Source organism: Elgaria multicarinata, chromosome 2, assembly GCF_023053635.1.
Source record: "Elgaria multicarinata webbii isolate HBS135686 ecotype San Diego chromosome 2, rElgMul1.1.pri, whole genome shotgun sequence".
Classification (NCBI taxonomy): domain Eukaryota; kingdom Metazoa; phylum Chordata; class Lepidosauria; order Squamata; family Anguidae; genus Elgaria; species Elgaria multicarinata.
Window position 1 is genome coordinate 127,601,430 of NC_086172.1, and position 16,291 is coordinate 127,617,720.

The window sequence follows — 16,291 nt, forward strand, 5'->3', positions numbered from 1 at the left end:
TCACCCTAACTAACAATACTTTTTGTTTTTGCTGCAGTAGTCTAACACAACTCCCCCCCCTCTGGAAACCGCTGGGCCATGAAGCTCATTGGGCCACCTTAGGCCAGACACGGTCTCTTAACCTAATATATGGGAAACTTTCCTAGGATGATTTGCATTGGAAAAATTTGCAATACTCTCAACTTACCTAATTTAGCATGTTTGCTTTACTTGTATTTAGTAAACAAAGCTAAAAAAAAAAAGTACCCCATTTTAACATTTTGCCCCAATACACCCCAAATATTTGACCTGAAATATTTGATGGGGATTAAAGCACACTTAATGGTGTTTAAGTGTTATATTATGCAGATTTTAAAAACTGGTGTACTTGTAAACATTTAAAGGCAATGGTGTGTACTTCCCTTACATTTTTAATTTTTTTAGAAAAAATACAAAGGTATTGAAAACTTGAAAACTATCAAGAACTGTGCATGGTATGCTGACAACCACTCCTATTTCAAGTGAGTTCAGCTCCCTTCCACTGAGGTCGTTGGTACACCTTTAGTTTCACTGTAATGACCTGTTACTTCTATTTCATACTGGGACAGATATGTATTTCAGTTACATATGTGTTTTCTCTTACATACTTGGGGATAGTCACCTGAAAAACATTAATTTCAACTTTGAAACTGCCAAGCTTGCCTAATATTGAACTTATGAAATGCATTTTTTTCCACAGAAAAATTAAGCACTGGAAAAATTTCCACCCCCACGACACTTGATTTTATGTTGAGCTCATCAAAGCATCTATAAGTTGCGCTGTACAGTATCTTTGTTAATTGCAAGAATGAAGAGAAATAGTTGGCGAGGCAGACAAAATCATGTACGGAGCCATCGCAGGCAAACCTACAATCCTCAGCCATACAGGGTGCGCCATCACTGGAGCTATACAGAAAGGCAAGTCTATGAAAATGGGCTATTTAAAAGTGTGTCTCAGATGATTACAATGAAAGCAAGACCTCCACCATACAACATAGCTTGCTGTTCTGATGATAGTATAAGTACTGTTGCTTATAATATCTTTGTGAACCGCCCAGAGAGCTTCGGCTATTGGGCGGTATAGAAATGCAATAAATAAATAAATAAATAAATTGTATGGTTAGCAAATCCCTGGATACTGTAGATTTTGGAACATCCCATATTTAATTTAGTTATTTCTAGTAATGGTATTGAATCCTGGGAAGAAATGAAGGTGCAGAAAGTAGTTGATTGGCATCTTGGCCCTGCCTATGAACCCAGAGTCCAGGCCAGAACCTTAAATCCATTTTCCTCCCTTTCCACTGCAGCACCTGATGTGAGCTTTTCCTGCCACCATCTTCCTTACTTTAACCAGAGCATGGCACCAGTATACATAGCAGCATCCAAAGATGCTGGGAACCATGGGAACTGTTCCTACCGTTCCTCTCTTTTCTGGACTAAAGGAGGCCATCCTTCAGCAGCTACCAAGCCCTCTTCTTGGCTGCAACAAGGGGCTTGATCTCCAGAGCCAATTTGGCTCCAACTACCACTTGGCTCCCAACTGCTTGTGGTCCTGGGATTGTTGAGTTGAACTGAAGCATACTCTGGCCCCATCCATTGTCTAGGGCACCATGAGCTGCTGGATTATGTGGGTTTGTGTATATTTGTGTGCATTCTTATTGTAAGCCACCTTGTGGAACATAGGACCCTGCCTTACACTGGGTCAGACCATGGGTCCATCTAGCCTAGTATTGTTGACACTGACTTGCAATAGGTCTCGTGGATTTCAGGCGGGATTCCTTTCCGCACCCTACTTGGAAAAGCCAAGAATCAAACCTGGGACCTTCTACATGCAAAGCATGTGCTGTATCACACTGAGCTATGACACCCCATTTGACCAAAAGGTGGACTATAAACCTTTGAAATAAATAGTAAGAAACATGAAATTGATAGAGCTTTAGTTCTGAGGAGGCGTTTACGTTGCCTGAGGTAATGGCATTTTTTACAGTCCTTTATTCACACTTAACACTTTCACTGATTCTTATAGTCTATATTTTATGCATGTTGCATTATTTTTGTCGAGGATTTTATGAATCCTTATAATGTATGTTCTTTTTATAGGTATGAACGGGAAGAACTGCAAGACTCGCAGAACCCAGGTACAAGTCAAACTGAATCCCCCTCTACATCTTCCAACATGTACCAGAACTCTCCAGTGCCTGGTAAGGAGTGTGCCAAGAAAGCTATCCCAATATGTAAACCACCCAGAGAGCTTCAGCTATAGCGCGGTATACAAATGCAATAAATAAAATAAATAATAAAAATAAATTTTCATGGATCTGAGACCTTTGGTTGAATCTTCACTCAGCTTTTCAAAGAATGTTTGCTACCTGTGGCTGAGGAATATTTTAATGTTAGTCTAATTTAAGTCCTATTCTTTTTAATGGTTCTCTTCTAAGCAGGACTAACCTTGGATACACCCCAGTGTTATCAGTTTTAAATTGACTGATGATTACTGCTTTCCTTTAGCCAATTTCCCCCCCAGATTATATTATTGTTATAGAAACAAAATTAACATAAATTACATCCCCCCCCCCATATTAGATATATTTCTTTGGTGCCTCTGATACCAGACATTGCCAGTTCCAATAACTAAGAGTGAGGTTTCCAACTTCATTTTGGGTACATAAGAACAGTCCTGCTGGATCAATACAAGGTCCATCTGCATGATTGAATAATAATTCCATAACTAAATTCATAGGTTTAATGTGCTCTTTCTAGAATGGGAGAGTCATGAAATAACACACAGGAAAACTGCTACATCTTGTCTTAGGAAGGAGCTTATCTTCTAAAAGGAAAGAACCCCTCCTAAAGCTTTTTGGGGGACAGTATAATGTGATAAAAATGTATGCTCAAAGTTAGAGTAATCATCTTCAAGGTTTAGAATAACTATGCTGTCCCTATTCTACTTGCTGAACTATGTTTGTTGTTTTTCTTTAATTTGTTCTACTTGCATTGTAAGTTATGACTCAGATCTTTGTTTGAGATTAATAGCCATGCTGTTTGTAACTAAACCAAGAGTAGCATTTCCTTACATTGAAATGGAACTATAAATGACTTTCTTATTACAGAAAGTAGTTGTCTGTAATTGTGCAAATGTTTGCCCAGTGCTATGTTGTATAGATTACAGGGAAGTTAAAAGAGGCTCTTGCTAGCAGAATGTGTTTGATTTCTTTTTAAGAATTACCAGGATTTTACTATGATCCTGAAAAGAACCGTTATTTCCGCTTACTTCCTGGGCATAACAACTGCAACCCTCTCACTAAGGAGAGTATTCAGCACAGAGAGATGGAGTGTCAAAGGCTGAGACTCCTAGAAGAGGAGGAGAAATGTATAAAGGTAAGAAAATTCTCTAAATTTCATACTATGGCCACAATCCAGTACAGTTAGGCACACTTAAAACAGTAAACTTAAAGGTAATTAATTCTGTGCTGGATTGTGGCCTCTGATTTAATTTCAGTTTAAATATCTCTATTGTTTGATATACATTTTTTTTGTTGTTCACGTTTATACACAAGGAACATGATTGTATTCTTTCACTGTTTTAAATAGAAAATATCCAGACCTGGGCTGAACTCTTCAATCATCTTACGCAAGAGGCAGTTAGGTTTATTCAGCTCTGTAACCTATTGCAGGTAAAGTAACTTAATCTCTTAAGCTGCAGAACTTTTATGCTGCAGTATGTGCTTTTCAAAGGAGCTCTCTGAGAATCCAATGTTCTGTTGGTAGATGGCTGGCAGAGAAGGAGCAACAGACACATTCTTCGCCTCTCCGTCCTCCTTTCTTTTCCTCTTCTTTTCTTTTTTACTAGATATGCATTAAGCGCATCTAGTAGAGTTGCGGAAATAGGAGCTGGGAAGCTTCAGAATGTTGCATATCATCGATGCCTCCTTGCCCCTTCATTTGCATCCTCACTTGAGGTTGGAGCTCTGACCTGGAGTGAGGAAGCCGCAATGCCACTGTAAGGGGCAGGGGGAAACAATCCCCATTCAGATTTTACCCTTCTCAGGGTAGCAGTGTCTATGGGCTCAAAGAGGGAACTCCAAAATATCTTATGATCCCTAGGACTCTTTCTCAGGGACCATAGAATTTGTCCCCAACAAACTGACAAGCAAACAACAGAATATCTATTTGATGAAGCTACGTTGTTTCTCGTGGCTTTATCTAGATCTGATTCTGCAACATAAAAGGTAGATCTACAAATCTTTATCTTTGTAATTATTTGGTTTATAGTCCTCCTTTGCCTGAAATTTCTTTTGTGTGACTTGATGGAAGAAATTGAACATTTCTTGATCAAATGTTGACCTTTCCTCAGCTCAAGGTATACTAAAAATTGTGTATGTAGTTCTTCTATACATCGAATGGCCTTTTATTGTACTAGATTTAATTTCAGTCTAATACTAGTTCATTGCAATAAAATCCTTCTTTTCCTCACTTGGGAATATTTGAGCAATCAAAGAAATTGATCTAAAATTGCCCTTGAGTGTTAGGAAACACTGTGTAGTATCCAATATTAATCCTATTTGGAGTAAACCTATTGAAACTCATTCATTTCAGTGGGTCTAATTTAAATAGCCCTACCCACTGTCTTTTACACATGTGTTGCCTTTGACATTAAATATCAATTAGTAGTTTTATTTTCCTTTTTCCTCTTTCTTATGTAGGCTGAACCATGAATTAAAGGTGAATTGCATGCATCGAAGGAAATTAGAAATTGAGAGCCCAGATTCCACAGTTTCTGGAAGCAACAATTTTAAACTGATAGCGGTATGTTGGAAGTCTTTTTATTGTATGCTGGAAATGACATTTATCTTTATTTTAGGGTTGGATTATTTCTTGAAGTCATTCTTAGAAACTCCCCTGCCATACATTTAGAAGGATGGCAAGCACTAGCTAGACCTGCAATGTGGGAGAGAACACTTGGAAGTGTTAATCTTTAACATCTGGGGAGAATTACTTGCATTTTGCAAGGAGCGTGAAAAATTAATCATTAATGCTTTGTGAATGGGACTTCTCCACAGAAAAAAGCTCACCTCAGAGCAATTCACATTTTGCTTTTGCAGGCAGACTCCACCTATGAGAGAATATTCACAGTGAATGATGTAGAGCATGGAGGCTGTAAATACGGTATTGTCAACCTCAGTGGTTTGGGGAAGGATTCTCTTACTGTGGAGATGTATGACAACCTCTATTTCACAAACCGCAAGGTACTGTTCTGTCTTTCATTCAAGATTAGAATGTATTCATTCTGTTTGACTCTTATTATTTAGATTGCAGTCCTGCATTCAGATTCTTTTTAATAAGCTTTGTAGAGCACTTATTGATTTTTGATACATAATAATTTACTGTTATTTAATTACATTTTCGAATTAGTGAGCTGGGAGGGTGGGATGGGAAAGGAAGCAGTGGAAGGAATTTAACAGTAGAAGGCTATAACTGGGTTTGGATGATGCATCACAGCTTGTCCTTTGTTATTTAACCCATGACAAGCTGCAGTGTCCATGGCTGCCAGGTTGCATATGCAACCCCCAGTAGGAGAGTGTCATGCTATGCAAACCTGGTGAGCATGGGTTATGCAAGGGTTGTTTTAACTCTCACAGAACCCATGCTTGCTGGATTTGCATGAGAAATCATTGAAAAATGCATCTGCACATGCTGCAGCTTCACTGTGGGTTAAATAACCAAAGGTGGGCTGTCGTGTCATGAGAACAGCCTCTATAATTGCCGTATCTATAACGAATTTCTTCCGTTCTTGTTTGTAATAGGAAAGTTCTGCCCTAAGCAGAGATGTTCTGCACTTAAACAAAATATTAGTCTGAAACTGATTGAGTAGTATATGAAATTAGTTTTGACATGCAGGAGCTTCTGATGTCATGGCCGCAAATATGTATTTGGCAGTTCGAGTTCAACCTGTTTTGGATGAGGTTGCACTCCCACTAATAAAGCATGTTTGCAGACCCATGGCAGAGTGCCTTCCATCAGTTTGGATCTGTGCCTCAATTATCCATACCTCAGGTTACAATTCTATCAGGAGAGTCATAAGCCTCTGAACTCTGAAGCTAATGACTATCCCTTGCAGGGTGGATGGAGCATGGAAGGAATCCTCTCCTCCTCCTCCATGCTCCATCTGTCCTGCAGTTTGCGCTAGACACTTAATTTCGAGTGTCTAGCCAGGGAGCTTCGGAGCAGGAGTGAAAGAGACTGTGTAGCACATGGGAAGCTTGGTACTGGAGCTTCCACAGTCTCCTCCCCTCCCCGCCCTTGGGCATGCTCCCTTTTCGCTTTCTCCGCATTCCATTCCTGGTTTTCTGTCTGATTATATTCAATCTCAAATATTGTCACCTTCTGAGACTCATTGTTTTTGGTTTTCTGACCCTATCCCCACTAGCTTTTCCAGTTTGGTTGCATTTATCTGTTTTTGTTCTAGTGGGCTTTTATCTTTTTTCTTCTACTTTTTTTTAAAGGTGAATTCTGTATGTTGGGCTTCACTAAGTCATCCGGATTCCCATGTTTTATATCCTTTTCACTAAAATAAGTGTTTGTTAGAAAGCCACTTGTAGTGCAGAATCCCCTTTGAAAAATAATTACAAGCAGCTTGCAGCAAAGAAGAGGGGAAGATACTTATTGGGCATCACATTACAAATAATGCAATATGAAGCATATGGAAAGCTGGTTTGTACAAAATCCTGGAGTGATTTGAAGGTGAGGGGATGCATAGTAACATGAGTAGAATAGGATGTACACTAGAACCCCTTTGTTTGTGGGGCACCACTGTGCTGATATTTTTTCAAAACTGCCAAGAGAGCTTGGGCTATGGGGCGATATATAAATTTAATAAATACATAAATACATAAATGTAGTATGAACGAGTGCCACACACAAATGCTGTAATTGTGGGAGAAGTAGGAGGAATTTGAAAGGTCATGTGTGTTATATCATTTATGTTTGTAGTGTGAGCACATACTACAAGCCTTGGTATGGTGCTGCCATTGCAGGAGAAATAGGGCTCATGCTGCCATTTCAGTTGCTTTTTCTGCTAGATTGGAACACACATCTTTGTAGTGCATGGAAACCAAAAGTTGTCATAAAAGTAGTTTGGGAAAATTCAGAATATTGAAGAAATAATGTCAGCACAGTGGGTGGGGTTGGGAGGCATTGTGCGTCCTACATGGGAGCCAGACGTTATAGTACTGGGATAAAATGATAGCGTGGATTATTAGCTCTAGGAAGTAAAACTGATTCTTCAGACCTGGGTCATATCTTTGCCGCAAGATATCAAGTGCTAGCATGTCTCTAAAATCTTCTACAGTATTGAAGAAGAGTTAAACTTGGAAATTATGTCCATTTTTGCATGACTCTAGAACAGTCTTTCCCAACCCAGTGCCCACCAAATGTTTTAGATTACAACTCCCATCACCTGACCATTGGTTATGCTGTGTGGGGCTGATGGGAATTGTAGTCCAGAACACCTAGACCGCACCAGGTTAGGGAAGGCTGCTCTAGAAGACTAACTTCCTATTCTGGATATTCTAAACAAGATTCTAAGAAAGACAAATTCTAGTCAGTGTTGTTTTCCCCCTTTTATAGTGGAAAAAGGAGGAACGTCTATTCTTTTTCCCCTCTCCCAGTTGTGCTAAGATTACAGGGATCAGAAATTGGCAGCAATGGCTTCAATGGAAAAAAAAAAGGAAGTAATCACTTTAAAGAAACCCCATGAGGCTTGCTTTATGGTGTGCGTTGTACATTTTAAGATTGTCTGAAAGCTTCTGTTTTCTAGTGAAATATTTATTAGTGCTACTGTGGCAGAACTAGATCAGCTTCTCAGGCTGATATTAAGTGACACATTTTGCTCCTGTGAGAGCCTCTTCGTACTGCCTCTTTAATATCCTTAACTGCCTCCATCAAGCTGTGTCTCATGGGCGTTGCAGAAACTCTAGGCTGTGCCAGCCTGCTCCCAGCATCCTTGTTCAGCAACTCTAATACAGGTACTGCATACAGATATCCTATATGTTGAGTGTCATTTTTCCTTGATCTCCAGTGACTTTGCCTACGTGTCATAAAAGTAAATATTAATGCTGTCTTACATCTGTAAAGATACGAAAATAACACAGAACTGAGATTTGGTAACAATTTTTATTTGTGAATGTTGCAGAGCAGGGGTCTCTTTCGTGGCAAACAAATTTGAGCATCTTCTTTTAGTATGTCTACAAAATATGGCAAACTATACAGACTTGAGACAGCTATGGTCGCCTTAGTGGATGATCTACGCCTGAGTATTGACAGGGGGAGTGTGTCCCTGTTGGTGCTGTTGGACCTCTCAGCGGCTTTCGTTACCATCAACCATGGTATCCTTCTGGAATGCCTGGGAGGTTTGGGAATTGGGGTCACTGTGCTTCAGTGGTTCCGGTCCTATCTCTCAGGGAGGTTCCAAATGGTGATGCTTGGGGATAGCTGCTCCTCAAAGAAGGAGCTGTTGTATGGTGTACCACAAGGCACCATCCAATCCCCAATGCTGTTTAACATCTACATGAAACCACTGGGAGGGATCACTTGGAGGCATGGGGCGGGGTTGCTATTCGTATGCCGATGACACCAAAATATACTTCTCTATGCCTCCAACAACAGCATCAACTAAGTATACTGTATCTCCTCTGAATTAATGCTTGGAGTCAGTAATAGGCTGGATGAGGAAAAACAAACTGAAGCTGAATCTAGACAAGACGGAAGTGCTTACCGTCAAAGGGCCCAACCTGTGTTTGGAGGTGTGTCAACCAGTTCTTTAAAGCCCTACATGGTTTGGACCCAGGATACCTGCGGGATCGGCTTCTCCCATACAATCTGCCCTGCATATTCAGGTCCTCTGTGAAGAATTTTCTTCAGCCAGCAAAAACTAGATTAACAACTGTTACCCAGAGGACCTTCTCTGCTGCTGCTCCCAGACTGTGGAATGGCCTGCCGGGAGAGATCCGCCAACCCAACAGTCTTTCTGAATATAAAAAAGCAATAAAGACTGAACTCTTCTGGCAGGCCTACCCAGTTGAATTTTAAGATGTCTGGCTGTTTTTTTAATAATGTATTAGTTTTTATATGTTTAATCAGTTTTATGTATTTTATAATGTTTTGTATTTTATGTTGTTCCCCGCCTCGATCAGGAGGGAGAGGCGGGCAGTAAATATGATGATGATGATGATGATGATGTTTCCTCTTGGGCTATTTTGTCTGGGCTTTTGAAGAATGGGGTGGGATGAAAATATGGTCCACTGCTACTGTAGAGTATCATCAGATTCTGAGTGCTTGCATTTTTGACCCTGAATTGAGGGTATACTCACAAAGCATAATGTCTGAAATGAAAACTTGGAGTGGGGGGAAGCATAGGGCTCCTTCCATGACTACAAAACACGCACATTTTAATCACGTAAGTCTTTCAGATTCCTGACTTCAGACATTAATTTAAATGCCCCAAATCTGCCCTGGCTCTAAGGCTGAAATCATAGCCTGTAACTTGTCCCTCCCTCCTTCTGTTTCATCATCTAAAACACGTTCTTCAAACATGTTAATATTCTCCCTCTGAAAGAGGCAAAGGTATAACTTTCAGAAACTGAGATTTTGGGATGGATTGTGCAAATATTCACCATAATTCCTTCACCCCAAACTCGTGCTACTAAAACCAATGGAAATGTTTTAGAATAAGTGCAAGAAAGTTGATAATTCACATGTCCAACGTACATCAGGTTTTATGTAGTATTGGACATGGGTAGTTCAGTGCAGTAAAAGCAGCTCTATTGTTTATTCCATTTAAACATTCTGAAGCTACAATAACGTGAATAATGAAAGGGTGGCATCCAGTGTATTCCCAGGAGCAAACCTGAAGTGATGCCTGACTTCTTTCCTGTTTCTTTTAGGAGACCAACCTGGAATGTTGTGCAGCTTCAAGATCTCCACAGCCTGGTCCTGTGCCTGGTGCCTGAATCCTCAAGCTGATAATTGCTTTAGCACAGGTGAGAGAGAATAACTTCCCACTTCCATTATGGAGATTTATTATCCAACTGCCACTTACGTTTTGTTTACCTTAGGTTTAAGTCGACGAGTCCTTGTGACAAATGCAGTGACTGGTCATCGTCAAACGTTTGGTACCAGCAGTGATGTCCTAGCACAGCAATTTGCCACCCAGGTAGGAGAAATTTCTTTGTGAGACAAGTAGTGCCTAATCTATCCACAGACCTCCACACTGATAGCCCTGAATCACCATGGCTAATGTTGGAAATACACAACCCATATACATAATCCTGAGCATCTAGAAAGAATTGGGTACAAATCTAATAAGTAAGGTGGTATTGAAGATTTAAGACTAATTAGAATGTGGCTGTACATTTATTTGGAAAACTAATTATTTTCCTCCTTGGCTTTTCTAGACTCCAGTGCTGTATAATGGCTGCCGTTCAGGGGAGGTTTTCAGCATTGATGTCCGTCAGCGCAGCCATAAAGGTCAAGGATGGAAAGCTATTCGTCTCTTTCATGATTCAGCAGTCACATCTATTAACCTTTTGAAGACTGAGCAGTACCTCATGGTTGCAGACATGGCAGGCCAGGTACAGACCAGGGATTTTTTAAATCAAATGTTCTGTATAATATTTGTATTACTGCTTTACCCACACATTGTAAGGTTTTTCTTTTTCTAAACTGATGTGTTAATTCTGTAACTCCGTCCACTTGCAGATAAAACTGTGGGACCTGAGAAAATTAAAATGTGTGAAAGAATATAGAGGTCATCACAATGAACATACCATTCTCCCTTTGCACATCAGTGAGGAAGAAGGGCTTCTTACAGCAGGTATGAAACAAGGTCACTCACAAACAAATTGAGTTTGCTTAATGACAGGCTAAATGCTGCGGAGGCATGGGTGTTTGCTCTGTTGGCTCAAGGAAAATGAAGGAGGCTCAAGTGTATATGCTGGCTTCTAACCTATGAGTTTAATAAAAAATAATGATGTACTAGCATTTATTTATTTATTGGATTTACATGTGGCCCAACTGGCGAATGCCCATGGGGGCGTTTACAGTTATAAAACACAACTACAAAATAAGCTTAAATAAATAAAATGGTATAACAATACCAATATCAAATAACAATTAAACATTAAAATATTAAAATCATTGAGGAGCCGACACTAAAATTAATAAGCCAATGGATTAAAGCTTAAATACTTCCTTAAAGAAGAAGGTGTTAACGTGGCATCTAAATGTATATAGTGAAGATCCCAGGCAGATCTCCCTGGGAAGGGCATTTCATAGTTGGTATCTGAATTATGAAGACACCTTAAGTAACTTACAGAAAACATGTTTAGGGTGCTGTCAGGTTTTCCAAAATCTACTCCCTGGGTGTTCTATTAATCTTTTCTCCCATGTACCTCCTTTCTAGCTTGGTGTTTGCTTTGTGTAGTTGGTTGAGATTTCTGCCCTGCCCTTGACATTATCAGGCATTGTGTCCATACATCCACAATTGCTGCAGTCCTTCTGGCACCTGGCTGGCCCAAAATGCTTTACTCTCTGTGGAAAAAAACAAAATTATGCCCCCTCTCCCAATTCTGCATATTAAAACCCAACCAGACTGACAGTTGAATCTTACTTCAATATGGGCAATAGGGCAGCGGACTTGCTTCAGGGATGTAAGGCAGGCAGGCCCTAAGTAAGCCTGAGCATAGCATTCGGCCCTCCAACACTTTGCCACTGCTCACTGTCCCCCAGCATCCACTGCCTGAGATAGCCACTTAAGTGTGCCCAAATCTGCAGCAACCAACCTAGCAAGGGAAAGGAAACATTTCCTCAAATGGTGTAAGTATTCAGGTGCTAGAGTTTTTGTCATGATTTGCATTGCTCTTTCTTCCTCAGTGGGTCAGGACTGTTACACAAGGATTTGGAGTCTCCAAGATGCTCATTTGCTACGGACTATCCCTTCTCCACATCCATCTTCCACAGACACCATCCCAAGTGTGGTGTTCTCATCACGGCTTGGCGGCACCCGAGGAGTTCCTGGTCTGCTTATGGCAGTCAGACAAGATCTCTATTATTTCTCCTATAAGACAGATGATCCATATTGCCTGCATACCAAAGACATGGACCATTCTGCCATCCTTAGTGTTTGACAACAAAAATATTAGTGTCCTTCAACTATTATTGGATTGATATGGACTGTGGTTCTAAACCTTAATAATTTTGGGGAAGCTTTCCTTTTCCTTTTTTTCCTAGGAATTATAAATCAAGTCAAAACTGATTATGGAGAGCATTGATTTCTTTTTGCTCTATCCAAGTACAGATATTTAATTTTTTTTTAATGTATATTGTCAGTTCCAGTTGTTAAAGTTCATAGGAGAACATTTCCAGTATTTTTATGTCCTCCGATATGCTTTCTACAGCTGCCATGTTGCTGTTTGAATTGCTCACAGGGAGAACTTAAAGGATTTGCCTAACAACAACATCCATCCATGTAGTAGGAGAGACTTATACCATTGAAGGAGGAAAACAACTCGGAGGAATATTGTCTTCATGCAGAATAGTTACCATGAATGTGGTGACTAAGGAAATCCCCCTGGTTGTACCATTTTTGTGCCTGGACTGAACATACTCAGTTACTCTTACAATGTGTGCTAATTTCTTAATATGCAAGATTTGACTTGCTTGCAGAATTTGTTAGGAATGCTTATAAATGGTAACAGGCCATATTGCAGAAACTCAGAAGTGTCCCAAGAACTAAAGCTATCCACACACAAAAAAGTAAGGGGAAAGAGATACTGAATATAATTGCTTTCATAATATACTTTTTTTCTAAATGTATTTATTTAGCCTTTAATGGAGACGAAGGGAAGGCTTGCAAATTTTGCTTAACTTCAGAGTTCAGCATATGATTTTCTGCTTTCTAAAGAAGAGCTACATGGATTTGATTTAATTTTGAATATCCTTTAGCAATTCTTTTATTATTGAAATCCAGCACAACCTTTTTTTGTTTGTTTAAACTCACTTTCATTAAAAAAAACAACACTTAGGACACGGGTCCTGAATTATCATCACTGCGATATGAAACACAGAAATAGTGTTCCTTTTTAAAAAAAATTATGGTGGAGAGGGTTTGAAGCCACAGTTTCCTTCCAACACAATAGCAAATACTCTGCAAAAAGATAGCAAAATATGATAAAGCCTGCAAATAAAGGAACATGGCTTTTTGGGCAGAGGGAGACATTTTAAGGATTATTTTGAGCCATTGGAGCTTACTCAGAACCAAGTTTTGACATATCAATGCTTAATCCAAGATGGTAGCTTGCAGTTCTAAAACTAGTAAAGAGGAAACTAACTGGCAGCAGGTAAACACATGTTGCTGTCATTACCAGATTAGAAATGCTATACCCAGTAAAAAAGTTGTAGAACGTTTTAATGTCCCAGTGACCATTTCAGAAATTTCAACAAAGCACACTCTACTTATTGTGTAATCACAATATCCCGTGGAGGCCAAGTCACCACTCTTGTGGAACATTAACTCAATGAGGATGTTCAAAGCCATGTTGCCCATGAGGACACCTCCATGTCAAATTTATCTTTAAGCCATAAAAGTCTCAAAACCATAACCTGTTCCAAGTACTCTTTAAAACAGATTGTGTCTAGAGCAGTTTTCCCCATCTTCTAACTTATCTTTTCAATATTGATCACCTTTCTAGTTTCTGAAAATGATGCTCAGAACTTCTCTCCACTCTCTTCAGGTATGTCACCACTAGCTTTGTTTCTGGTATACCCGTTATTTCAGGGAAACTTCTTACCATTAGTCATCTCTGTGGATTAAGATAGATTTGATGTGATTTTCTTGCAATAGCCACATTACCTTGGACAATTTACAATTCCTCCTTCTGGACATTTCTCTCATGGCTAGAACAATGCCTTTGGAAGAATTATTATTTGCTTTGCATGCAACTGGACAGACCTTTAATATCTTTTAAGCAGTTGTTATAAAAATTTAGATCCTGTAAGTAAAGGTGATGTGTTCACAGGTGCATCAGATTTTAATAAAATGAATATGGTCTTAAAATGGGGTACATGAAAAGAATGGAAAGTCTGCCATGTTTGGAATTAGTAGATAAAAAGTGGGCAGCAATATTGTCTGACTTTCTAAATAGCTCTTTTTGAAATTTAAAAATTCTAACTTTTTGGTATCTCGTAGCCGTTAAGATTTAGCAAATATATGGGACAGATGATGGATTATGTTTTGAAAGGGTATTTAGACTGAGTCTCATCTACAGTTCTGGTGGACATCCTGAAAAAAAGTGGGTTTTTTTTAACATTACTTGGTACTCGGGTTACTACTTTTATGATGCAATCTTATACACACTTTTCTGGGAGTAAGTCCCATTGAGTTCAGTTGATACTTCTGAGTAGATGTGAAGGATTGAGCTGATGAAAAAAAAATAACTAAAAAGGGGCCTTAATTATTTAGTCTACAATGTGTTTATTTTCATTACTACACTGCCCAGTAACTGAAGCTCTCTGGCCAGTTCACAAAAATTAAAACTATAAGGTACAGCATCTCTACCTATAAAGTGGAAAGTATGTGTGTTTCACGTATTTCCCAAAATATTTACCTACTTCCACATATGGTACTCCCTTAATGCTGTTCACTCAGACAGGTCTTCATGTACATGGATCAGAAAAAAATCTAAAAACATGAATTTTAGGGTTTTAAGTATTTTTAAAGAATTTAATTTAAAAAAAAACGGGGTTTACGCCTACAACTCCCAACATGCCTTGGGTGGGAGGCCAGACTTACTGGCCTTTGGTGGCCATTGTGATTCCTGAAAGTCAGTCAACCCAATTCCACATAAAAGGAAACAACCCACATAAAATGGGCTGCATCCATTTGTGGTGCCTCCTCCCAACTGCCATGTGTGGTTTTAAAACCATAACTAAATACAATAGCATGACTTCAAGGTGGCCCTGGACAGGCGTTTGGGGGGGGGGGGAGAGGGAGAAGAAATTAATTGAATTTGTTTTAAAGTTACCTCACGGCCCTAGGACTGGCCTACCTTGCATGGTTGCCGTGAGGGTAAGGGAAGAAAAAAAGAAATGAATTTAATTTGTTTAAAGGTTAACTCACAGGAGTAGCACTGGCCTGCTACTTTAAGATGATTACCTCACAGCCATGTATATCTTAAGGGGCCCAAGCAACACTGGGTAGAAATTTACTAACTCAACCAAACTAAAAACAAACAAACAACCTAAAGATGAATAAGTTGCAGAGAAATGTATTATTTATCAAATAAATGTTACAAACATTATTCATGGACCTGAGCAACGCTGGTAAAATATAAAATATGGAAGTAAAATATAAAATATGGAAGCTTAAAACCACAATTAAACCAAAATCATTAAAAATTAAACAATTGAAACAAAAACATTTAAAAAGTTAAAAGTTCTTATAAAAACTGCTGATGGCTAGCACTATCTTAAGAGGCCTTTCCGCCTTCTTTTGCGCACAGGAGAAATGCCTCTTCTAAGGTTATGTCTGCTGCATCTCATGTGCATCATCTCATAACGAAATACGTTTGCTGCTTGCTCCAGAAAGTGTTTTTATGTGTATGTAGATTTAATTGATTTTATTAACTTGGGGTAGAATCCCACTAAAGTCATATTCAAAGTAGGCCCATTATAATAAATGGGACTAAAGTTAGTCATTACTAACTTAGTGGGATTCTACCCTAAATTTCATAAGGTTAATGTATTTAAAAAAATCACTAGTCGGGTTGCAGTGCTGCTAAGTATAAGGATTAGCAGTGCTTTTAGGATTCATAAATAATGGAGTGGCTCTCTAGTGTTATAATAAATAAATAAAAACATTCTGATGGCTGCTTGGCTGGTGGTAACACACCCAAAGCTGAGTCGGATTGGATATTTAAATTGTGGGATCTTCTAATTATAGATACCGTCACAGCTATTACATACCCAGCAGGGAAGACTTAAAATAAAATATCAATATATGGAAGAATGATGGTCTGCAGTAACACTTTGGAAAGAGAACTTTCCAAAGTGGCTTTGGGAAAACCACATAAATATAAAACCGTATGTTTCTACTGAGACACTAAAGAGATTTCTATGTGAAATTGCTGTATCATTTCTTGGAATGAGCAATAGGGAGGTATCAAATGGGTTTGTTTGTTTCTGGTTTTATATTTTGTATCATTTGTAAATTTTTGTTTAG

General features: G+C 39.0%; 1 protein-coding gene across 2 annotated transcripts; it reads left to right on the forward strand.

Moving 5' to 3' along the window:
• Positions 1–821: 821 nt before the first annotated feature.
• On the forward strand, positions 822–15,029 carry DCAF4 (DDB1 and CUL4 associated factor 4). Of its 2 annotated transcripts, XM_063117618.1 has the most exons (13): positions 822–950; positions 2,127–2,219; positions 3,239–3,396; positions 3,610–3,692; positions 4,722–4,824; positions 5,121–5,264; positions 6,522–6,571; positions 7,963–8,042; positions 9,960–10,055; positions 10,131–10,228; positions 10,470–10,646; positions 10,774–10,888; positions 11,947–15,029. In XM_063117618.1, the coding sequence occupies exons 1-13, from the start codon at positions 827–829 to the stop codon at positions 12,198–12,200; spliced, it is 1,575 nt and encodes a 524-aa protein (XP_062973688.1). In that variant the 5' UTR covers positions 822–826; the 3' UTR covers positions 12,201–15,029. The 2 variants fall into 2 exon arrangements, with proteins under 2 accessions (XP_062973688.1, XP_062973687.1); XM_063117617.1 differs by lacking the exon at positions 822–950 and having other exon boundaries at positions 2,123–2,219.
• The last annotated feature ends 1,262 nt before the right edge of the window (positions 15,030–16,291 follow it).

What these genes read in the sequence shown, in the direction of transcription:
- DCAF4 (XM_063117618.1), top strand. Translation starts at nt 827, where the DNA reads ATGAAGAGAAATAGTTGGCGAGGCAGACAAAATCATGTACGGAGCCAT. An exon ending in AGGAGGAGAAATGTATAAAG is followed by an intron (nt 3,397 to 3,609) that starts GTAAGAAAATTC and finishes TGTTTTAAATAG; the next exon opens with AAAATATCCAGACCTGGGCT. An exon ending in TGATAATTGCTTTAGCACAG is followed by an intron (nt 10,056 to 10,130) that starts GTGAGAGAGAAT and finishes TGTTTACCTTAG; the next exon opens with GTTTAAGTCGACGAGTCCTT.